The sequence below is a fragment of the Protopterus annectens genome, chromosome 1.part0 (assembly GCF_019279795.1).
Source record: "Protopterus annectens isolate FY-2018-M chromosome 1.part0, PAN1.0, whole genome shotgun sequence".
Lineage (NCBI taxonomy): Eukaryota > Metazoa > Chordata > Ceratodontiformes > Protopteridae > Protopterus > Protopterus annectens.
The window spans coordinates 596,946,968-596,973,668 of NC_056725.1; the positions used below are offsets into that span (position 1 = coordinate 596,946,968).

The window sequence follows — 26,701 nt, forward strand, 5'->3', positions numbered from 1 at the left end:
ATATCTTGGAGGAAGAATGAGGTTTATGGAAATGCAGGAATTGAGTGAGCTATGTAATAATGGATTGACTTTCTCTGCAGAAGGTTATATATGATGTATAATGTTAGTAACTGAGAATATGTCAGTATGGTTTGTTTTCCCTTAAATGTGTGATTGCCTGTGTCATAAGTCATAATTCACTACAGATGATTAAAAAAAAAAAAAAAACACCACTTATTTTCTGATATTCCCAGATCACATTCCCACCTCCCCCTCAAATTTTCCAAGAACAAGTCCTCATGGCAGAATCCAAGGACAAAACACAACTTCCATGGGGCTGTATAACATACCAGGCTGCCTTCTGGTCATCCTGAAACTGGACTTATGAGACACCCTACATTGGTTATTTGGTGTCAGCCTGCAAACAGGCTTAATGCTGTGTGAATGTAGGACTGCAGTAGTCATCACCTTGCACAAAGGTGGGCGTCAACTGATTCAGTTAATTGTAGATCCTTAAGCCTGACCAGTCTCATCTATAAGGCTTTAGAAAGAATAATTGTGGAGTTATTAAATAAGGATATAAGCAACTACAAACTCTTGACCCAAGACGATTTGAATGCATTGAGAGGAGATTCTGCCTACTTAACCTTGTTGGCTTCTTTGAGAATGCTACTGAAGTAATGGATGAATGCAGATCGATACACATCCCATATCTATATCATACAAAGGTGTTTGACAACATACAGCATTAAAGCACCATAGATGAATTCTCCAACCATTATGCAACTCATTGGATAGCAAATTAGCACACAAACAGAACCAATGTAATTAGGCTGGATTTGATCTAACTTCTTCAAAATAATCTGTCACTACCGGTGTACCAAAATGTTTAGTCATTGGAGTCATTCCTCTTTCGCATTTACTTCTTGGAGGTCAAAGCTAATGTTCAGGGTCTATGGCTAACTATGTTTGCAGATGACTGTAAACTTGGTGGAGTCTTAAACTCTCTAGACCACAGTCATCCCAGAGGGACTTTTCCCAAACAAATAGCTGATGTCAAAACCATGGACTAAAATTAAATGCCAAGATCTGTATAATAGTATCCTTCATCAAGAAGGGCTATCCTTCTGACTATCCCATTAACAACACACCCCTGAAAACTGATCCCATAGTTAGAGATTTAGTAACCTGTGTTAACAGAAAACTATCCTTTTCTCATCACATATCTACTGTTGTAAAGAAGTCCTATTTTATCATATAGCTTATATGTAAAGGTATGGCATCCAGGTCCAGAGATGTAATCATTCAACTTTACTCTGCTCACTTTAGGCTAATCATTCATTTCAATGCATCATTCCTGTTCAGACATCTGGAACAACCATTGCTTTGTCACAAAAATCCTTGTCAGGATAAAATAAATAAATAAAAGAGCCTAAATCATAGAAACTGGGCAGGCCATCTCAAAGTTTTGTCCCACTTCTTGGTATCATACAGGCTACTTGGAGGTGACCTCTACCTTGCATATAGAGCCTTGACAGACTGTATACTGTCAGATCTTTTACACATTTTTAAGTCCGTTGGTACCATAAACACTTGATGAAATCTCAGTCTGTTTTCCAGCATAAACAGGACATGTTGGCAGAGCCAGATCCAACACTAGTTGACCTAGGCAGTCACCTAGGGCCCACTGTCCAGGGGGTTTGCCGCAAAACTTAAGAATGCACTCTGCATGCATTACATCTCTTGAAGGAAAAACACACGCACACTGTGCATCCTTAGTAGTGCCTGTGTTTGCCGCATGTACATTTTAAACATTGAAGCAGAGAGCATGGTTTTCAAGAGAAGAGCAAACATGGATGGAGAATTGCCATTTCAGTTTGTAGTACGAAATGTTTGCAGCACTGAGAACAGGTTAGGTGTGTGTGTGTATATAAAATGCCCCAGTTAGGGATGGCAAGTTTAAGTGTACCATGGGCAATTTATTCTTCAAGGATAGCGAGCACTGAATTTGTATGCAAAACACTGACGTAAAAAAGCTGTTTGCCAGCAGAATCCTCTTCGTCACTTGTAGGTCTCTCTAATGTGGAATTATTCAGATGACTTTTCTTTCTGCAGAGATTGTGTATATTGACTGATATGGGTGTATTGTAATGACAGAAGTTTGAGTGGCCTTTTGTGGTTGAAACAATGTGTAATAAGTAGTTTTGTCATTATTGGTTCATACATTTTGTTTCATTGCTTACTGGAAAAATGTTCAAACCTACAAATTTAAAACATACTGTAACAAGTGGTGCTGTACTTTACAAGGAATATAATTTTATACAATCAGGATAGTGCATCAAAGAACACATGCATATGTGTATGCGTGGCCCTAAAAATGTGTGCAAGGGGGCCCATGGTTTGAAAACAGTCCAAAGGTAAACTTAATCCTCCACTGACCAGATGCATTTTCTTTGAATGTGTGTTTCAGTGCTGTTTCAATGAATGTGAGTGTGAAGGGCAGAGAAGCTTACTGTTTCATGCTAAGTCTATTTTCCTTGTGAGACTGTATTGTTTATCAAATGGTTATCTGTGTTTGTGCTATAATGTTTGAAATAAAAGTTTTAAATATTTCTAATCTTTGAAGAAGTAAAGAAGAAAATAGTATGCACACTGACAGATTTGAAGAATGTTTATGGTAACTGGGAAGAAATAGACAAGTAATGTTCTTTTCAGCTTTTCCCGGTTAGGGGTTGCCGCAGCGGAACTCCGGTCCGCTAATGATTGGCAGTAGATTTTTTATGGTGCCATGTTGCCAGCCCGACGCCCAACCTTCAGCGAAGGCACTCCCATTCACGCATGTCTTTCGGAGGCCACTCGACCGCAGGGAGGACATGCAGACTCCACACAGAAGGCACCCCAGCCGTGAATCAAACAGGAGAATCTCTTGCTGTGAGGCAACAACGCTACCGCTGTACAACCGTGGCTTTAAGAGATAGCCAAGTAATGGGGCACTGAAATGGCTCGGGGGATAATATTGGGGGGGGCTGATGCATTACCCTGCTTAGGGCCCCATTTGACCATGATCTGACTCTACATGTTGGAGGGATAAATGTGTAACACACAGTACCACTCCTATGGAAGAGTCAACCTCACATAAAGCAAAGTACTTCTACTCTATACATACAAAATTTGGATGACTGGATGGGAAACTGTAAATTCACTCCCAGCTAAGCACCCATGTCCCTTGTGCAAAGGGGCAACAAGTACCATCCCTCCAAATCCTTGTTCTGCCCACTCTGGGTTATTTGTATACAAAATATATGGGCTAAAACTACTATGGGAATGTAAGACTAAACTTTTAATGATCCTCACAGATTAATAGCCTAGTAAATATCTGTAAACCTGTAATATTCTGCATGATTCTTACTTTCATTAAGGGCCTGCATCCAAAATCCTACTCTTTCATCTTCACCTAATCCCACTTTTATTTATAACCTTCTACTTGTGTCATGTGTATGAGCTTTAGCTGTATAACTCTAACTCTAAAGTATTTCTTAAATCAGGTAAACCCAAACCACCTTGTTCTAAAGGGAGTAGCATCTTATCTGACTTGACTCTTGTCCTCTTCATTTCACAAATAAATTATTTTATCAATCTACTAATTTTCATGCACGACTACTCCACTGGGTGATAAAAATATGGCTGGCCTGTATATAAAATTAAACAGTATTTCAAATGCTTCTATCTTAGTATCAATGTCCATAATCAAAAACTTCTAGTTTTTCAATTTTTGTATCATCTTTTGTTTAGTATCTTCTCGCATATTAGCTGCCATAACCAAATTTGTTTTAATCCATACACCAAAATACTTCATCTTATGTCTCTGTAAATATGGATATTGCTGAACTAATTCATATATAGGTACATAGTTTACTGCTACAGATTTTGTTTCATCTTCATTCATTTTATATTCTGAAAAGTTGAAACACTCAAAATGTTCCATAACACCAAAATGTCCTTTTCTAGATTTATCAAGTACAACATAACATAATCTGCAAATATAATTTTTCTTGATCACCTTAACATTATATCTTTGAATGTGAGAGTCCCTTATTTATTTTTTTGCTAGTGGCTCTAAATATAAAGCAAATAAAGGGGAATGAGGACACCCCTGCCTGTTTCCCCTGTTCAGATGCAGCTTGTTGGAAAGGAAGGAATCTTTCCACCTTAATTCTTGCCTTTGACCATTCATATATCCTTCTAATTTAACCATATTATGCCGTCAGGGGTTTACAAATGCTAACATTGCCCTATTCACAAAACCACATTGATCAGTGTTTAATTTTGGCAACACCTTTGCTTTTTGTGAACTAGTATTGATATAAACACTTTAGAATCATGGTTTAAAACAGACCCTTATGACACTGGATGTGAAGGGTCTTTATCCTCTTTGGGTAATACAGCAGCCACAGCTTTTTTCCAAGATGCTGGTACTCCCCCCCCCCCCCCCCCATTAAAATACTTTTAAACAAAATCTTCCAGATTTTTATCACTTTCTTCCCTCCAAACTTCCATAGGTATAATATCTGTTACTAGAGACTTGATTACTTATCTCATCTCTTCCAGTGTAAGCTGTTAATAGTTAAGCTTCATCTTTCTCCAACTTTGGAATAATTAAGTATTCCATAAATATTTCCATTTGTGCATTTTCTTAGTTTCCACGTTGTGTTTTATATAAATTCTGAAATATCTCTAATACTTGTATACAATCTCTGGTTATTTTTTCTTGTTGTAGGCTCCCCACGTTTTGTGACAACCCTTTCTACTTACTGTTGCCTGAGTTCTGCTAAAAGTTTATGTGCTCTGGACTTGCTAAAAAATAGTTACACAGTATTCATTCTAAACTCATGCATATTATACAACTACTTTTATTTTGTGTTTATCATTCTGTAGTTGCTCATTTGCTTGCTCTGAGATTCCCCTTATTCTGCAATAATTTAAACTTTGCCAGCCAGCCTCCCTAAATAACTCCTTTTACTTTTTCCCATATCTTTTTCTCTCTTATTTCTACCATGTTTTTAAAATCCATTGCTCGCTTTATTTTACTCACTAGATAGTCCCTTCTGAATATCCTTGTATCTTCCATAGTAACTCTTGAATAATTTTTGCTACCAGTTCCTTAAATTCCACTCTTTTTAACAGATAAGTAGGAATATGCTGGAGTCTCATTTTTACTTCAGTACCCTGGATCATTATCTTAGTTTTTATTCTGTAATAACTGTTGGATGTGGCAAAGCTTTCAGTTAATTACACGTCCCTGTGACATATGATTATATCTGGTGTAGTAGTTGTACCTTGGGAAATTGTATATAAATTCTGCGTTCTGCTACTAAATTCACATCATCCATACCCAATATTCGCATATATTTAAGAAATCTACCCTCTTTTGTTATTATCTTCTATGTCCCCCTGATACAACCTCACTATTGTAAATCAGGTTCCAGTTCCCACCCTGCTGAAAACTTTTCTCCAAAATTCTCTTAAGCTGTATATTAGCTGTTTTAGGTGAGTATTGGTACGTACCAGCTTAATTCCTACCAATAATCCCTTGATACTACAAATCTACCATTATTGTCTTTTTTCCCTCTTTTGTCACTTGAAGCCCCTCTAGCAATCAGTATTATTACTTCCCCCTTTCCTTTGTCCATTATAGTCTGCTGAATGTCCTCCCTGAAATCCATGTCTCCTGCAGTGTTGCTATTTGTGACATGCAGTTAATAAAATTCAGTACTCTTAGCTTTTTGTATATACTTTGAATGCCATTTACATTCTGTGGTGTATAGGCAGAGTAGCCATCATGATAGAAAGCTATTGCTTCCACCAATTTATTATATGTGACAGTTCTTTTGAACATATATTTCCAACTTTTAGCTTTCTTGCACACACTGAAGTTTAACAGGCTGATCTTTTATATAGTTGCTTCTTTTTTTCCTTTTGAAACTGTCACATTTTTCAAGACTTTTTGCTTCAGTGAAAAATAAATAAATAGATTTGCAGAACTCCTCTCTCTCTCTCTCTCTCTCTCTCTCCAACTTGCAACAAACGCAAAAAAAACTATGTACATTTTGAAAAAGTGAAGTTTACCCCACCAGCTACACCCATGTGTGCCATCTGTTCTAAAATTGAGTACTGATGATAAAGCATGGCTGTGTTCCCACTTGCACTATTTGTTTGCAGTGAGTGTTTTTTTCTCATCAGTATTCCTGTCCCAAATCTGAACAGCATGCATACATGCTTTTGGTGAAAGGAAAAAGTACACTGACTACCTTTAAATTAACTAAACTGTGCACTGTTGTATAAAATGCATTAAAGTAGTAAGACTGTTTTGTAACTTAATTTCACATAGCTTCAGTTTACATTTATTTTCAATGAACTGCTTGCCAAGGTACCTATAAATGTTAATTAGATGCCAAGTTGTACATTTTACTCAGCTGACTGTATCCAAAATTGTCATGTTTGTTTGCTTACACCTGCAATTTGTTTTTACTCCAAGTAAAAACAGTTGGTAATAAACACAAAAAAGATAGTAACTTTTCAGATGCTTTAAGGAACATTTGAACATTTCACTTAGAGCACACAGTTCAGACATCTTATTAATTGCTTATACCTGTACCTCTTTTCTCTCACTCTTTAATTTCTCCAAGTTTTTTTAGGTAGTATGATGAGAATCAACCCCATTCCTATGTCAATGCATGGTTAAAGATCAGAAAATTAGTATTGTTTCAGTCTTTAATCTTAGTCAGAAGTGCTCTTTCCAGCACCCGCAGCGTAATCAGAATTGACTCCTATAATTCAGATAGAGTTGCGTGTATTGATAGCATATCTAAATATGAGTGTAAATTCTTTTTATGAGGCCTATTGCTCCTACTACAATTGGAACCATCTGGTTATCCTTCTTCCATGTTGCCTTCATTCTTGTCTTCAAAGCCTAGTATTTTATGACTTTGCGTCTCTGTCTGTATGTAAGACACTGTAATCATTGGGCGAAGCAATTTCAGTGATCAATGCTACTTTTGTCTTGTTTTCATAAACTACTATATCTGGTTTTCTCACTTCTATTTTTTAAACTGGTGTTGGGTAATCCCATGTGATGTAAACTTCATCATGCTCTATAATCCTTTGTGACTCATGTTTCTAGTGCTTCTCACTTACTTCAGCATTGCAGTGTTTGCACAATCCCCAGTTATGCCTTTCAGTATATATACAGCCCTCTGCCATTAGTGTATCACACAAGCAACAAAATGTCGACTGTTTCCAGTTCTGTTTTATAAAACCTGTATTTGTCTTTCTCCCACATATTCAATGGACTTTTGTAAACCAGTGTGTATGTAGTCCACTATCTTGAGCTGCCAATATTATACCACCTGTCATCGTTTGGTTTAAATTCACCTCTCCTTAACCATTCCTGTGTCAGATCCTGATTGATATGAGGAGGTTCCAGGATGTTTTCTGTACTTGGAACTATATTCATGCCTTTTTAACTAAGTGACTTACCAGATAATAATAGGCATTATTAGAAAGGGCAAGGAGTTGTTAACAAAATGACAGTGATTTCTTCACTGCAGGACTTCCTAGACTAATAGTCTTTATTTTCCACTTATTCATATTTTCAACTGTATGCTCATATTTTCATGAGTGAGACCTACATGTTATTGAGGTTTATTGTGTGAAACACCAATTTGGGAAGCACAACAATTCACTAAAAATGCAGGTTTATATCACACTATACTGGAAATATTTGCTAATTTGCTAGTAATAATGAAAAATAAGCAAGATTTCCATATGTACTTAATAGTTCAAAAACAAGTGGTTTGCAAACTGTTATGACATTTAGTGAAACCTTGGATGATGTTGAAAACTGTCATTGATATGTGTACTGCAATTTGTACACATTGAAGATACCCAGCATCCTTTGTTTTTCTCATTGTACAGTTAAGCATATGTTTTTATATTTCTGTAAATATCTCAATAAACTTGCACTTATAGAGGAATTTCTTGTCATGTGAAAGTTTGTCTGGTTAACAAAAATGTTTTAACAATATGTGTCTAGGTTTTACAGTATTCAAGATGTGAAAATTTGTAGACATTTAGAAAAATATAATTTGGGGTTTGAGCACAGCACATTATAACAGTACAGTATATATGGAAAAGACTACAGATGCACTGACTTATCACTAAATAATATTTCTTAGTGATAATATTGCTATTTGTACAGTTTTAATAGCTTTCATTGTTTACAGAATATTTACATTTGTTCATCTTACGCTTTTTAAGTTTGTTTTCAGAAAATGTTCTTGAATGCAGAATGTGTGCAGGCTGCTAGAGGTGTGACATTCCACACCACATCCTTCCCCAGCAGCCCAAGATTACAACATTAAGCTAACATTAACTTTTTATCCAGCCTGTTCCCTTGTTACAGTGTAAAATCTTGATGTCTTAACAACTAAGAAATAGTACTTTCTTGCTTTAGCATATACAACAGTCACTGATAAGACTTCCCCACATCACATTTAAAATAACTCTGACTGTACTACACTGTACAAAATTAATAACCAAAAAGTAAAGGCAAGACCCAAAACTCCAATACAGCAGCACACAGTTTATTAAGCACTTTCTTCCCACCTATCTAGGACTACATCAGAATCAACCAGTCATGTGGCCTTTAAAACAGCCAGTTACTTCATTTGATGTGAAATAAAGTCCTAAAAAATCAATAATACTTTATAAAACTATAAGTACCTTGTTTAATACCTTAAGTACCTTAAATATAACTATTGTTTCCATAGTGAATGTCCTCAAGTTGAGGCAGCAATTAAGTGTTATAAATATGGTGGTTATAGGTTTATAAAGTTATATTAATTTTATTAAGAATGTTTCATATCAAATGTGATAATTAATTATTTTAAAGGTCACATGATATATTCTGAGTTACTTAAGGGCGTTTTTGTTTTTCTGGTTTATTCTGAAGAAGTCCTCAATAGGAAGGACAAAAATGCTTAAGAAACAGTGTGTTGCCATATTGAAGTTTTGGATTTCCCTTTTTGGTTATTAGTTTTTGGAGTGTATGGATTTTTTTGACTATACAAAGCTGCTTTGCAGTATTGCATGCAAATTACATTGTGAAAATGAAAAGTTTATACAAATACTGCAGAAGGAACAGTGCATGGTGTAAAATACCAGTAACCAAATACCAAACACAGTCAAACCTCTGAGGGAGACCAAAATGACTGCAGGTAAATCCACCACTCCTGAAAATCCTGAATATTTATTTATTTTTTTTTTAACAATTGGTCTTTATGAATATAATATTCTGTATGATTATTCTCATTCTTCTTAAGAGCCTGCATCCAAAATCCCGGTCTCTCCTTGTTTTTTGAGCTTCCCCCCATATCATCATCATCATCATCCCTTTCCACTTTGAATTCTAGTTTTCTGCTTGTGCTATGTATAAGAGCCCTTAACCGTGTTGCTCTAAAATACCTCCTCAAATTGGGTAATCCTAGTCTGCCTTGTTCTGTTGGAAGAATCTGCTTATCCCACTTGACCCTTTTCATCTTCCCCTCCCAGATAAAATCTTTCAGCTATTTTTTAAGTGCTATCTACAACTTCTCCATTGGTTGATAAAAATATGCCTGATCTGTGTACAAGACTGAAGGGACTAAAACATTTGAACTGCTTGCATCTTACTTTCCATATCCATATGACAAAGTTTCCAGATTCTCAATTTTTGTATTATATTCTGTTTTATATCTTCCCACATATCCTTAGCTGCCACAACAGAGTTGTTTCTAAGCCATACTGTTAAATACTTCATTTTACTGTGTCCACATAAATATGGATACTGTTTGACCAATGTGTGTGTATATGGGTATACAATTTACAGCTATTTCCTTTGTTTTAGCTTCATTAACTTTGTATCCCAAGAAGATTTCGAAACTGTCTTAAAATGTTCCACAACACTGACAAACACTGTAATGTCCTTTTCTGGTTTTGTCATGTATTAAATAATAATCGCAAATAGAGACAGATTTTCTTGACTACCATACCAAGTATATCCTTGAATTTCTGAGTCCATTATTTTCTTTGCCAATGGTTCTAAATATAATGCAAACAACAAAGGAGAAAGAGGATACCCCTGCCTGGTTCTTCTACTCTAGCAGATGTTATCAGAGAAGACCTCACCCACTTTAATTTTCACCTCCAATCCTTCATATATACTAATCAACCTTATTATTTTATCAGGGAAAACAACTGCTTCCATTACCCTGCTCATGAAGCCTCAATCTACTCTGTCAAATGCTTTCTCTGCATCAAGACCCACCGATAACAAATGGTATTTTCTTACATTCTGCTTCCCTACTCAGGGAGCAATAATGGCATTTTGGAAAAGAAAGAACTTACGTGGCAGATTGAACTACATTCCAGAAAACCACCAGGACTGAACTATGCCAAATCTCTTAGTTCTGAACCTTAGGATTCTTGACCACTCTTGCTTTTGTTAATAGTAAAGACTGAATCCGGATGCTGTAAACCATTACATAATCAAGGTTAAACATTGGACATTATTTTTCCCAGGTACAAATAAGACAAAAAGGTATGATTTTTTATACTTTGGCCACTTGTACAGTTATGCAAGTTACACCAGTTAAGCCTTGAGTACTTCCGGAGTTTCAGTTTTGTATCAATTAGTTTTGAATTTTTAATTTTTATAATTTTAATTTTATTTCTACTTCTAGTCTTAATTACACCTGAAGTCATCCTAATGGGTTACTTAGTGTCAGGATACAAATGCTTAACTTGACCTCATTTGATCTGGATAATCAACATTGATTTAGCTTCGTTTTTAAAATAACTAAACAATAACAAATAAATTATGAGCATGTCACTTTAAGTTTCCATGTTTGCACCGCCCTTTACATATATTGTTTTCTAAACAGTATTTTTCTCATATAATGTTTTTGTTAGCTATTGTTTCACCCTAGAATCCTCCCTGAAGATTTCGAAAGCGCTGGTAATAATCCCAGTCTCCTTTGTATGTGCAAACTAACATAATGTCCACATTCCCCACTCAGTGCCTGCCCTGTCTACCCTCTCTCTCCTTATTTCTCCCTTTGGTTCTCATGATTTTCCCATGCCTTTTTTCAATGGTATGGCAGCCATTTTCACTTTTGTTTTTTCAAACCATATACCCCCCCTGGCAAATAATCTTCCCTCCCTCTTCCTTCTTTGCCTCTCACTCTCTCTTACCACTACTCCATCACCCAGTATCTCTGGGTCCACCACATGGTTCCCGTCCATGGTTCATCAACCCCCCCCCCACTTAGTTTGCCATTTCTTCTCCATCCTCTTTCCTCACCCCTCGTTTTTAGCCTGGATTTAGACCTAACAGTCCCCCATTTGTTTGGTCCTCAGCTCACTTCCCTTCAGACCCTTGTCTCTCACGCTGATTTCAAGCTCAGGCACAACATACCATCCCCCCTCTCTCTGGCTACGTTTGAGCACCCAACGCCCTTATCACTCCTTAGACTCTTACTATTTAGCACAGGAATACTTTATTACACAGATAGGATTGCACCATTGTTCTTTCACTTCATCTCTCACGTCTTGTCCCCTTTCCTGTCTCCCAGTACCCGTCTCCCCCAGCCAGCTACCCATCGGTTTTTAGGCAGGTAGTTATTGTTATGCCTCCTGCCTCAGTGTTTCTTACACTTAGTCTTGCTCTCCAGTCTACTTCCCACTACATTTCAACTTTTCCCCATATTCCTTTTCTATTGCTCCTATTTTCGTTTCATTAAATCTAAGAACAGCTATTCCTTATCCCACAGGCACTGCTGCTGTGTGCACAACTAATCTTCTTATTTTCTTATTTTGTACCTCCTCTAGTACCCATCTCCTCCTTAAGGCCACCAATCATTTTATTATTTTATCAGATGTTTCCACTTTTCTTCCATGTCCCACATTCGTTAACTACCCTCCCATCTTCTACCCGCCACTTTCCCTGCTCCTCACTCTACTGTTAAAAGGGACATTTCCACTCGCACATACTAGAGGCTTTTTCTGAACCTCTGATATACATTATTTCTAAAATTAGAACGTATCTGATAAATGCAGGACATCTGAGTTTTTCTGTACTGCTTTCTTTTAATAAAAGGACTTTCAAGATTATTAGGATGCCAGTCTTCTTATTAGTACAGAACATTAACGCAGTTTAGACAGTTTTCACCACCAGCTGAGATACCAGCGGACAACCCTTCTTAGGGCTTCCTGCTAACCATTAACTTCCTTTCTAGCTTCACCAACCTGGCTTAGGGCATACAGAATAGGACTCTGTTTTTGACCAAAAGGCCTTTTGAGGGCGCCGACAGTTCAATTTCCACCACCAGCTGTGAGACCAGCCTGAACAGCCCTTCTTAGGGCTGCTTGCTAACCATTAACATCCTTTCTAGCTCCATCAGACCAGCTTAGGACTTACAAAAAAGGACTCAATTTTGATCAAAAGCCCTTTTGAGGGATCCGCCAGTTCTTTTATATTAACAAAAGGTTCTCGGTCCTCCTAAGGACCACAACATTAGGGACATCAGGCCAGTCCTATTACCACTTTTAGACAAAAGACTATACGGTCCTTTTAAGGACCTCAGTATTTCGGACAACAGGCCAGTAGACAGACAGGCCTTCCCGTATTGGACCACTTCTTTTCAATAGCCATTATAAGGGCTCTGCCAGTCAATCCCGGGAATGTCAACAGTCCTTCTTAAAATTACTTGTTAAGGACTGCAACCTAAAAGAGAGAGAAGGTATGGTCGCTAATAACTCCTCACAGGTCTTCAAGGATCACCTGCCATGAGACATCTCTACCTCTAATAAGTCGTCCTTAGGACTCACACAGAAGATTGCCCCCGTTTACTACAGATAATCTCCCAGGAATTCATCCAGCATCTTTAGAACACCACGAGGTTATTAGATAACCCTCGGAATGTTGATCCCACATTCTGCTTCCCTCTGGATCATCAATATTTATGTTGTCAAATGTTTGTCTTCCCTTCACAAAACCACACTGATCCATATCCATCAATTTTGGTATCACTTTTGTCATTCTTTTAGCCATTATAGAAAAACATTTTGTAATCATGCTTTAGTATTGAAATGGGCCTGAAGGAAGGTGGATCCGACGGATTTTTACCCTCTAAGTATTACAGCTACCACTGCTTTCTTGCAGGATGTTGGTACTTCTCTTCTTTTAGAATACTGTTAAACAAAACCTTTGAGATCTTTATCAATTTTTCCCTCCTAGCTTCAAAACTTCCACAGGAATACCTTCTATTCCTAGGGGCTTTCCTGTAGACTGGTTATACATCACCATTTTTCATCTCATCTCCTCCTATCCTGTTAGCAATTGAGCCTCATCTACCTCTAACCTTGGCATATTTAATTCTTCTATAAACATTTCCATTTATACATTTTCTTGACTTAGATATTTCTCTTGCTTTGTATAAACTTTCATAAAATTTCTGAAATATTTGTAATACTTCCACAGGATCTCTTGTTATCTTCCTTGTTACAGGCTCTCTAAGCTTGGTGATGGCCCTTTCCACTTTCTGTTGCCTGAGTCATTGTGCTAAAAGTTTTTGTGCTGTAGAGTTATCAAAAACAGTTGCTTAACAGCAATCTTTCTAAACTCATGCATATTATCAAGGTAATCCCTTATTTTATGTTTAGCATTCTGCAGTTGCTCCTGTTCTTGTTCTGTGAGATTCCCCGTATTTTGAAATCCTTTAACATGTCAGTCCCTCTAAATAATTCTTGTTACTTCTTGACCATATCTCCCTTTCCTTTATTTCCACCCTAGTTTTAAACTCCACTTAAATTTTATCCCACTCCCTAGCTATATTTTCAGAAGAAATTTCTAACTTCTCTAATAACTCCTGAATAATTTCCAAAACCCATTCCTTAAATTCCTATCTTTTTAACAGGTGGGAAAGCACCAGTGTTTTATTTTTATTTCATTGCCTTGCATTTTTATTTTAGTTATTATTGACACATGATTTGAAATAGTTATTGGGTGCATTTCAAGACCTTCAGTTAAATGCACATGCTCCTATGAGATGTAAATTCTATCTAGCCTAGCCCAGTTTTTGTATCTTGGAGAATAATATATAAATTCACTCCAAACTCCTAGTACTGAATTCACATCTTCCATGCCAAGCATTTTCGTAAATTTCTTCAAAACTCTACTGTCCTTTGTTATATTTCCTTCTAGGCCCCCTAGACACATCTTCACTGTTGCATACCAAATTCCAGACCCCACCTATAGGTAATATTCCCTGCTTGAAAGTTGATTACTTCTCCCAGAATTTTCTTAAACTCCATTATAGCAGTTTTAGGTGGAATATAAATGCATGCCAGTATAATCCTCCTCCCTTGCCAGTAGCCCCTTAGTACTATACATCTTCCATTGTTGTCTTTTTTCCTCTTTTATATCACTATTGGAGCTCCTCTTGCAATTAATATAAGTACTCCTCTTTTCCTTTGCCCCAGATATTCCTCTGAATAACCATCCTGAAAACCTTTATTTATCAAATTCACATGTTCAGTTATTTCTAGGTGAGTCTGATGTAGCACAGCTGTTTACACTCTACTTTTTTAATATAGTTCACTACTCATTCTTTTTTGTATTTATATGCAAGACCATTCAGACCGAAAATCATTACAAAAAAGCATAATTTTCTTATATAGTTATTATTACCACCTGTTAATGTAAAACTGCTTTTTTGTTAAATGTCTAGTTCCAACTTTTATGTTGCATGCATATACTTTTTGGCAGGTTGGTCTTTTGTACAGTTTGTTGTCATATCCATTTGAGCCTATGTCACATCTTACAGGACTTTTTGTTTTATTGGAAGCCCTCAAAAAAAACTATCCCCCTTAAACCTGTTATCTTAATAAAATTAAAACTATGTACATCTTCAAATATTGATGTTTTAGCTTAATACGAACAAACATTCTAAACTGATAGATACACCCACAGACTTAAGATTAAAAAAATGTTTTCATGCTAAGATGCATGGTACAGCCTCTACTTTTAGTAAATGATGTCTGGTTTTGTCATACCTTTATAGTTCTCCCAGCTGAGTAAACACTTTCTCCAAGCCATTTCTCTTTATCAGATTGTCTTCTGGTAACATGTAAACCATACACAAAACTGCTAAGGATACATTGTTTACCAGAAAAAAGCCTTGTAATAATCAATATTCTTTTTCACTTACTTGCTTTGTAATAGACTTGTTACTGGATAAAGCCAAGGGCCTAAACCCAGTCATTTCCCTATGCAAGCAGGGGGGAAAAAGAGCACTGATTTTTCTTTTGTTATGCTCTCTTAACCAGACCTCTCCTCTCTTCCTTTTTACATTGCAGTGCCTACATTTCTTAAAACTGAACAAGGAAAAAAGAGAGAAGGGAGAAAAAGAAAAAAAATAAAAGCACCTGTTTATATTAGTATCCCTATTACATTAAAAAACAAGAAAAATTTACTCCATAGCTTGCAAAGAAAGTCATGTAACATTCAAATAGTACCATTAAGGAAAAAAAAAAGAAATTTGTTTTACTTAGTTAACTTTCTTCCTCCTCTTCCCCTCTCCAAAGTAGTTCTTCAAAGATTAGTGACATGAAGCACAGCATATGCTTTAGAGTCCCCTACAAGTTTAACAAAGTCCACAAAAAATCCAATATTTACAGGTCCTCTTGTTCTGCCATGTTTCATAATTATAATTATTTTTATTTAATCCCACATTTGTCAGTTTCCAAGTTACTGATTTTATTTTCCGAGCATTAATAACATGAAGCAGGGCATATGCTTTAAAGGCCCTACAAATATAACAAAGTCCAGGGAAATCCAGTATTTTCAGATTTTCTTCTTTTGTCATGTTTCACAAGTATTATTGTTTTGTCATCCCACATTTGTTGATTTCCAAGTTACTAGCTTTAACCCTGTTCATCTCCATCTCCCAAATTCTGTCTCTGTTTCATTTCCAACATATTATTGAATCTTCTAGTCGATGGTTGTATTTTCCTTTGGAACAGTGGAAAAGATTTCATGGGTACAGTCTCAATGTAGTCATTATCACCCAGAAGAACATGAAGCAAAATCTCCTCCTGTTTCACAGCTCACCCTTTGTTGGACAAACTTTTGTAATTCCTCCTTAGCATGTACTTCATCAAAAAGTGATTTTTGTCCCTCCAGGGAGGACGACTCTGAATATTGCTGGTTACAGCAGTATGAATCTCATGCCTGCTTCTTGACATTCCCTAAATAATGGAATGGAAATCCTCTTCTGCCTGGTGTACGAGTAGCCATTCTCCAGAAAACACTGTGCTGTCTCCAACTTTTAGCACTTTGTCCTTCTGCCAGAGTTTTGTCAGAATCAACTCCTTCTGCCAATAAGAGTGCATCTTTACTATTAAGTCTAGGTTGTTTATAGTAACCAGATTTGGAGCATGCACATGATGTGCCTTTTCAATTAGCAATTCCTGTTGTGGAGTATCGGTCCAGTTGCTTATCTGTGCTTTCATAAAATTAATATCCTGTTTCTTCAAACTTTTCTGCTACAGCATAAAATCTCTTGTTTTCTCTATGTACTCTGTCCTCTAATTCTATAATTTTTTGAAACATGTCTTCTTGTGCAGTCTCTTATTCGACCAGCCTTTTCATTTCAATATCTGAGTTTTGTAGTTCTGTCACTTTACTTGTTTGTGTTGCTATATTCATTCAGTGTTTCATTTATTTTAACCAGTTCTATGTGCAACTGCTTTATACTGTCCTCTAGGTTACTGGAAGTCATGTCTGGAACTTGCACTGCATCTTGCTGAACACCTGCAGTACTTCTCCTGGTCTGTTTTTCTTTCTCACCTTTTGTAGCTGATTTTCCTCCAGGTCCTTTATTTCTCTTTTCTGGCATCCAGGCAAAAACCTTACTAGCCAGTTACTGAAATTTACCCAGAAATATAGGCCTACTGGCCTTCTTTGCTAAGTTTTTGTTTTCAGACTGGAAGAGCCAGAATTAGTTACTCAATGTGCATCTATCGTGCAAGTCTGTTGAAACCACTTTTCTCGAGAAGCCTCATGCTAAGCCAGCCTTTTCTTTTCAAACTCTGGTTCTTTTTTCAGGTTCACCAGTGCATCTAAACAGATAGATTCTGTGTTTTCCCAGCCTTTGTTATCTGAAGTTTTATATTATATTTATTCAGTGTTTCATTTTAAATGTCTGAGTGGATTTGATTTTTTCCCTCCAAGTTACTGGAAGCCATCTCCTGTACCAAAGCTGAAACTAGACCTGTTTTTTTTGCTGAACAGCTGCAAGATTCCATACACAAAGTATTTTTTTCTCCTGTTCTGGTCGATTTCCTCATAATTTTTCTAAATTTCTTTGCTTGCATTCATGCAGTATAATTACTTGGCAGTAACTGAATTTAACTGACTTTGTTTCACAGTTTTCATTTAACACTAGGGGAACTCTAATCAAGCTATTGATCAGTGTTCAGCCAAGAGGGAAGTCCTTCCTCACGCTTCAGTCTCTCCCCCCTTAATTTTTCCTTTAAGTTTCTTGGTAATTTTAGACCTTTATGCACAGTTACAGAAACTTCAGATACTTTTTAAGCCTTTCTTTTTGACGTTCACATTTTCAGTTTTCTGGTTTACCCTTTGATTTGTGTATAGCACCAAGGGTGTTTGCAAAATGATTTGGTTCTGAATCCAAATCTTCCATTTTCCCCTCAGGCTCTTCCTAGTCTGTAATCACAGATGTCTCTGATTTGCTTGTGGAGAACTGTATCCTTGGGTTTCATTTCAAATGGAGGCTTATAAACATCAACAAAATGATGGCACTGGTAAGCAGACACTAAACTGAATTATATGAAGACTCTAGGATCTCTCTCTCGGTAATCACAGACATTGTCATGTGGTACATAAACAAGCAAACGGGAAACCACATTGCACCGCATATGCAAATTAGTTGCAATAGCCTGGGCTCTGGCAATTCAGCACAATCTGTCTGTACAATCTACTTATATTCCGTCAGAGCAGAATACTGGGGTAGACACTTTGAACAGGTCCAAGACAGACCCCCACAATGTTTACATCCATTTTCAGCAGACAGTTAAACAAATTCTGTTCAGGACACCTTGCAGAAAGGCCTAGAAGACACCTTTTTATTCACATGGACAAGATTGTTCCTATATGCCTTTTTCCCTTTTCCCCTGCTAAACAGAGTTCTTTCAAAGAATTTTCCAAAGGAATTGTGGAGACTTCCTTCTAGCTGAGACATCAGTGGTACTCCCATCTCTTCAGTTTGGCCAGGGGTATTTGCCACAAACTTCCCCACAGGATGGACTTAATCACACATAACAAGGGATCTCTAATTCACGCAACCTGAAATTATACATCTCATGGCTTGGATCATTTTTTTTTTTTTTTTTTTGCCCTTGAGCACCTTTTTTCCTGAATACATGTAACAGGTGTTAAAGAAGGCTTAGAAACCTGCTAGTAGAAAATCATATTGGCTAAGTGAAAGAGATTTCCTGGTTGGTGGTGTAATGGGAACAAAGACCATTTAAATATTTGGTGTGCATTTGGTTCTTCAAAATCTGTGTGAATTACTTAAGTCTGACCTTTCTTACTCCATTAAGATTTGTGTTTCGGACATTTCTGTCTGCCTGGCCTTAGATTCCTCACTTTCATCCTTATCTCAGGTAAAACTGTTTTTGAAAGGGTTATTTCACATCCACCTAGGAATCAGGTTACTCTCCCTTAGGGTCTTAATTTTTTACTAAAACAACTTGCACTTTTTCCTTTTACACCAACTCGTCATGTTGATTTAAAGTTCTTGACATGGAAACAGAGTTACTCACTGGCCTGACTTTAGCTAGGACATTGTCTTAAGTTGCAAGCTGTTATTGTAGTTCAACTTTACCTCACCTTTCATACAAATAGGGCATCCTTAAGAGCAGAACCCCTCCTTCATGCCAAAGGTAGTATCAGAATTCACCTTAAATGAATCTGTTCATTTCCCCATGTTCTTTTTCCAAAACAAAAAATAAGGGGTAGAGAATCCTGCACAATCTGAATGTGCACAGACAGCTCTGCTACTATATTGACAGAATAAAGGATTTTAGAACTTGAGTCAAGAAAACTCTGAATTTGGGGGCCCATATGTTTTTTACTGGCATGCATGCACTCCTGCTTCCTTGAATCTACGAGCTCATGGGAGGTGCCTAAAATATTTTAATACTGGCTTGTATATCTGATCCTTAGAATACACATCCTATATAGCTTAGGCTAATGTAATAGTGATCTATCTGAATATGTACTATTATGATAAGTTTAATTGCACAACTATACTTTCCACTGATAGGTTTTCTGGAGAGTGTGGACAAGATAACTGCACTCTGATAAGCCTTTTTTTCCCTTCAACTGACAGGAAAGAAAGTAGAACTCTGTTTTTAAATATGTATTGAGATTTCTTTACCTACCATTTCTGAACATTCCATCTTATCAGACTGAATGCTATCAGTCATAGTCACAATCCAAAGAATATTTTGTGGCATCCTTAAATATGTCATAGCGCAGAAAGCATCCATTTACCTTTAACAGTTTGCTAAGAATGATAAAAACCAGTACATTCTGGGATGTTCAGTAGTGTGAATGAACCATCTGTAAGACGTATCCTGCCTACTATCTTTATCTTCACTCATTCACATTATTTAAATTTGTACCTTAAAAATCTGTAGTTCTCATTTGTTTGCCACGCACAAATTGCTTTTGCTTAGTCCATGACCAAAGTATGCTACTGTCAGTAAAGTCCATTTGTATATTTAATGATAGCTTTTATGTAAGTCATCAGTTTTTAAATCCTCAGTTTTTCTGTCTGTGTAGTCTTGCATAGATCTTTAAAAAAAATGTATGTCTGCTGTAATAAAGTGGTTACGTTTTGCAAGACAAAATGTAAACCCATATTTTTGTACCTCTAGTTTGAAGGAAGTGAGTCTCTCTCCATTACCAACTTGTGTCAGAGGTCTCGACCGAACAGCGAGTTCAACAACAGTTCTGTCCAATCTCCTGCTCATTCGAAGGTCCAGCGCAGTATATCAGCCAATCAGAAGCAGCGCCGATTTAGTGATCATGGTGGGGATGACATTCCAACAAGTAAAGTAACATGCCCAATTTCAGTTCTGGGTGTGCAGTGTTCTGTGAACCTTGCTGATCCCATTTGTGTATTTGCATCTCTGCTTTGCTTTGCTGTCTTCTGCTTGGTTCTTAGACCCCTGAGCAGCTAAACATTCATGCATGTAAGCTGATTGAGTTTCTTGTAGTGCTGCTTCTTGTTTCATACAGTTACAAGTGCCTTTTCATCTGAAATAACTCCTAAGAGTTCTGTGAGTGTGCACTGTCTAGTGAGTGTAGTTTTTGTTTTTCTTTATTTCTTTAGCAGCATTTAGTAATTATTTTATTTTTGTGCAAGTATCAGAAAGTTTAAAGCTTTGTTTTAAGTAATAAAATACATTTAAAATATTATAAAGATGAGACTTCTTTGGGTGCATTAAGAATGTGAATGGTCATAGTATATGCATTTCTCAATTCTACATTTTCTAGTGCACATGCAATTCTGTTTTTATCTCTTACATAACCCTTTTATAACAATGTGGGAGAACTTTTTTTTTTACTTTAAAGTTAGTAGATAAAAGTAGTAAGGTACTATTCAAATTGAATGATGCAATTTTTTTGTGGTATTTGAACCCGGTGCTTCAGGTTAGAACTTAAGGTGTTAATGTTGAACATACAGTGTGATGTAGCTCTGCATCTTTTAACTTAATGTGAAGGACCTTAAAGGACAACCACACCCTTAACATATTTCCTCATTCCGTAATTTATTGTCCTCCATGCAGCATGATTTTTACATTGCCATATAGAAGTAAAGCATTTTTTTTTAGTTTTTCTCCACTTGTTTGACATTTCTTTGCTGTTCAGCTTTTTCAATGTATACTTTAATATTTTATTTTTTATGAATTCAAACAGTACTTTGTTTAGGAGCTTGCCTGGGTGTTGCATCACTTGGGTCATTGCATTTAATATTATTTGGTCCAGGAAAAGCTTGCCTAACAAAGTGCTTATAACTCTCCCATCTTTCCATCTCACTGGAGACATGAATCTGTTGAGTGAAGCTGCAGGTTTACTGTAAATATGAGACAGTTTGGTTGTTTAATGTTAGTGAGCATCTGAGATTGGAATGGAATGAGGGAGAGAAGGTGGTGGGGCACTATCTGCAAGGAGACCTGAAGTTAGCTAAGTTTTTCTTCCTAGGTAATTTCTGCAACTGAAAGAAAGAGTTCTTAACAGTTTCCATAAAATAAGGCCAAGAACAAACATCATTGTGAATCACTGTAAAATAGTGACTCTGTGACCAAGAAGTTGTTATTCTGAGTACCATCTCACTGAGAAAATAGAAGGATGATCCTGCCGAATAGGATTAGGATATTGTGATATCTTAAGTATGGAGAGCGAGTGCATTCTAGATAGAGAATTATGCTGAAAACAAAAACGTGTCAGTTTGTCTATATCTGTTAACTCAACAGACCAAATAAGAATTACCAGTACTGTTTATTGTGCAGGTGTGTCAGATCCATAGCCCTAGTAAGCTAGAAAGATGGGAAGGGTTAGAAGTACCTTGCATTGTTACCATACAGAGCTTAGATGTCTCAGTCTAGGTGCCTTATGTGCGAGTCTGTGTCCTCCCTTTCTAAATATTGGTTTTCATAAGGTGCTTCAGTTTTTTCCCTACATTTCAGAGTTGCACAATTAGTTGTTAATTATCCAATTTGCCAATAAATGTATATAGTATGTGTGAGCAAGTTTGCATTTGGATAGCAACCTCATCCAAGATTTTTTTTTTGCCTTGTGTAAGCTGAGAACTGGGATAGACTACAGCTTCCCTGCAGTCCTTAATTGGTTTAAACGAGTATGCAGAGAATGAGTAAATGTTTTGTACTCCACCATAGTTTGCATTCTTTAGGACACCAGGGTAAGGTCAAAAATATATGATTGTTTCAGTTTCAGCCTGTCGCTGTCCTTTAAGGTTGTTGGAGAGGCTTGCTATAACATTGGATATGTTAAAGCAGTAATAGTCACAATAGTTTTTAAATTATTAGTGCTTTCTGAAGTGTTCAACAAAAGGAGCAGCTATCAGAACAATGAAGAATAGTGATGTGACTATTGGTCTGACTTAACCAGAAGGTGTCCATTTTCATGTGTGATCCAGCATACCATTTGCTGCATGTAACAACAAAATTTGTTTCTATTGTATTATTTTTCAAACCAGTGGTCTTCAGTGGGACTTTGAGAAACATTTAAGAGTTATTTGTACATTCCTCAAGCTCTATGCGTTTCTGTCACCTCTGCCTTTATTTGAAGAAATTTTGCATGGAAACGGAGTCCTTGTCTTTCTGAGTTTACTTGTTACTGCTTACCCCTTTACCAGTATCATATTACTGTGTCAGCATAACTCCTCTATTAGAAGGGGATTGTGAAAACACAAAGACCGTAGATTTTGGGAGGGGGGGGGGCATTAACATGGTTGTATAAACTAGTCTGAGCAAGGATATTACCTTTACCTAGACTGACCATTTAATGGTTAATGCATTAAAATCCAGAGACCTGAGTATGCATTTATTTGTGTAAATATTAAAGAAAGATGACTTGTGATTACATTGGGATTTTTTCTTTGCACTGAAACTGATTTAATTAAAGCCACTATCTTTGAATGAATAATGAAAGTCTAGTTTTATAGAAATCTCCATAAGATAAACCATGTATGCCATTTGTTTTGATTTTTTTTAATCTTTTTTTGAACTTGTATTTATATTCATGTGTTTCATGTTGTTGTTTACTGCATAATTATTGTTTTTTTGTTGCAGCAAAGTTTTATAAATCTGGTGTGGGGATTTTTTTTTTTTATTACCGAGTGTCTGCCCGTTTCCCCTTGGATGAATGACCCTGGTAGTATATTTAACAAAGAGTATTTGGAGAATGAAGCCCCCCCCCCCCAAAAAAAAAAAAAAAAAAGAAAAAACAGGGTGTGTAAATGGATCCTTGCCCCACAGACATTTTTTTTTTGTGCATCTTTCAGTGTTATGTATACTGTAATAGAAATTTCAGTGAAAGTGACTTTAGTAATGTAGCACAAATCTGTAAACTGTACATAGTGTTTGTTGACCAGATTGCTCACATTAGACTTGTGGCCTGTTTTCAGGAGAAATCCAAGATGGCATGGCATGGATCTCTGCATTTAATTTTGATTTGAAGCTCTTTATTTAAGTTTGATCACTTCTATTTTGTATCTTGTTCTAGTATTACATTTGTTTTTGTTTTAAGTTTTCTGTTCTGTTGGAGTTTTAAGAGTTTTTGGCTAGGGTCAGTTAAAGAAGTTACCAAAGAATTCCTTTGTAACTGTGAATAGTAGCAGTTAATTAGTGGGGGGAGATGAGAAACAGCATTGCTCTTTTATTTAGAAATATCTGTAGTTAGTGGAAGTGTTTATGTGGTCTGCATTGCTTAGAACATCACTCATCTCTGCATTTAATTTTGATTTGAAACACTATTTAAGGTTTGATCACTTCTATTTTGTTTTTTATTCTAGTATTACATTTGTTTTGTTTTAAGATTTCTGTTCTGTTGGAGTTTTAAGAGTTCCCCCTCCCACTCACCCAGTCCTTGTTGTGTCCTTAAATTTGATGGCTTTTGAGTTGCCCACCCCTACAATAAATATCATTTTGGACACTCCTCCCAGTCCCATCTCATCAGCTTATTCTACTGAGTAGAGAGAGATCATTTGGGAAGGCCCACCTCCTTAGTTTCTCAACCTTGAATTATTGTGTTTCATCCCTTCCCACTTAACCTAAAAAAAAGTGCACTTTATTCATCTGTTTTACTGTATTTGTGTTTTGTCCTACTTTATTTAGATTTTGCTGCTTGTTCTTAAAAGTACTCAATTGCATTTATTCTGCTGCATTTATTACTGCTTGTTGGTATCCTGATTAAATTGAAACTGTTATTCTAAGCCTTTTGGTTTAAATACTTGGGCTTCAGGCCAGTTATTTTACATTTAGAAGGTTTGTGGACTGCACCCTTGTGGCAGGAGAGGTAGCTTGCATCCTTCTAAGTTGGGAATTGCTGGTGTCTTAGGGCTTAGTGTCTTTTATTCTAAAGGTGCCTTAGTTCTGGTTTAAGCACTTGGGCTTCAGGCTAGTTATTTTACATTATGAAGGTTTGTGGACTGCACTCTTATGGGAGGAGAGGGTAGATTCTGCCCTTCTGAGCTGTTAATTGCTGGTTGAAGGTTTATTGTGCCTGCTTATCTGAACTGTTTCTTTCTGAAATTGGTGCACCTTGTTTGATGTAACATAGACTAGATTCAGACCTGCTAAATCTAGCTCTGCTTGTATAACTTGAGCACTCGTCCATGACATCTTTTTTTTTTAGAGAGGGTTCCCCTGCACCCTAGTGGCAGGAGTTTGCAGTTAAAACTTGTCTGATTGAAGACTGCTGAAACAAGGCTCAGTCTTGAGTTTTTTTATTGGTTAATTGGTTAATTTGTTTAAATCCGTTTGCTCTTATTCCTACTATTATATTTAAATGTGCATCTGTTCTCCTGTGTTAAATCAGCCTAAACAGAGTTTAAATATGTTTAGCATACTCTGGTTACAGGTTTTGCTGAATCCAGATCTGTTTGTGTGATTCCTGTGTTTCCTGCTACGCCATCTCGTGTTGGCCAGAGCCTGCCTGCACTTATTTGGGAGCAAGTGAACTGGTTGGAACTGGTCTGGCATAGGGTGTTGAGCTAAGAGCTCAGGGACAAATGCTGATTGGTCAGTTCCAGTGTTATATTTTACTTAGTTTTGTGGTATTTAAACCCAGCATTTGCATGGTGTTGTGCTTGTTTGCCTATCGTCCTCCTCCACCGCCTTGTTTTTAACCCTCTGCGAGGTATCTTAGTGGCATTTTTTCCGGTACCAGCACTTCTGTGTGAGGCCCTCGCCTGCAGCTACTGAATTTATTTTATCCAGCCCTACTCACACACATAGGTACTCTCCTCAGATAGTACCCACTCTACTATCCCTGACCTGTCTTTCGCAAATTCTGATAACCATGGATGGACAATTTCCTATGGTTTCAACTGGTAGTTTGGTTGATATGAGCATCCTGAGACAGTGTAGCAACTGCCTTATGTACACAGACAACCTTCTTCTACTACCACCTAGGAACACAATATGTGAGAGAGGCAATTGCATTAAGAACCTAGGATTCTTGCTGTCTCAGTCACAAGCCAGTACATCTGGCACTGAGAAGGTTGTCTGCACAAACACTATGAACACCACACCTGTAACACCACCCACATCTGTACAATGCACTCCTACATATGCGGGGGTTCTCAACAAAAACATACCTAAGCAAGAGACCTCTGAAGCAAAAACACAAACACACCTCACAACCCACAGCATAAAGAATCACACACAGTACGCACTTCTGTGTCTCGCAGCCTTTAAGGCCTAGCCGCGAACCCAACATATACTAGTCATAGGAGACTCTATTGTGAGACACACAGATGTGCCCCTCACCAGGCTACACAAGGCGAAAGTCACGGTAAGTTGCTTGTCAAGTGCTAGAATCCATCATATCACAGGTGCACTCATGTCTCTTAACAGGTACTGTTATGACTCTGTCATAGTCCATGTTGGTGTGAATGACTTGAGACTTACCTCTCTGGACTATATGAAGAGAGACATGATTGAGCTCGCTGAATGTGTCCCAGGCAGGTATATCCCTAGCCTTAAGCAGCATCCTACCATAACCCAGAATGCCACATTACAAACAGAAAATGATTGACTTTAACAATTGGCTTAGTGTCTGGTGTCATTCCAAGGGGATCCAGTACCTGACAGCCTGGGAGGACATGATTGGCAGATTACGATGCTTTGCCAGAGATGAACTTCATCTGTCTCCCCTGGGCTTCAGGCTTCTCGCAAAGACTCTTGCCACCCCCTTAGTGCCTTTTTTAGACAAAGTCATGAGCATAAAATTACCAACATGAAAAATTCTTCTAAATGAAATTTAAAGGTCATGCTGCTAAACACTAGCAGTCTTGGCATGAAACTGCACTTATTGCAAGCATTCCTTGCCCTAGAGGATGTTGACATTTGTGCAGTCACTGAACCTGGTTCAAAGATGTGGAGAGCACCCCAGCCTTACCAGGTTACTCACCCTGCCATACTTTTAGACCCCAAACGGAGGGCTACAAAGCCAAAGGAGTTGGAGTTGCAATATTTATCAAAGACATACACACCTCCAGGCTGGTCAAACAGTATGATGCACAGGATACACTCCAAGTACAGTTAACTGTTGACAAAACACCTATTCAAATCATAGCTTGCTACAGACCCCCATCCATGATTCAGGAAGCCCCCTTCACCTATCGGGACTTAGTTGAATCCATCAAGATTCAACCCTCAACCTTGATCCTGGTTGACTTTACCTACAAAACCTTAGAGTGCAAGACCTATTCTAGCCCATACATGAACACTCAGAGATTCCTCGACTTTGTCAATGCCAAAGCATTGGATCAGCTGGTCAACACCCTTA

General features: G+C 37.2%; 1 protein-coding gene across 1 annotated transcript in view; it reads left to right on the forward strand.

Annotated features, from left to right (window-relative positions):
* The window catches only part of MARK1 (microtubule affinity regulating kinase 1), a 2,314,196-nt gene that overhangs the window by 1,711,195 nt on the left and 576,300 nt on the right, over window positions 1-26,701 (forward strand). Inside the window, exon 12 of the mRNA XM_044061667.1 lies at window positions 20,041-20,194. Within this exon, the coding sequence (XP_043917602.1) occupies window positions 20,041-20,194 (154 nt within the window). The remainder of the gene's footprint in view (window positions 1-20,040; window positions 20,195-26,701) is intronic.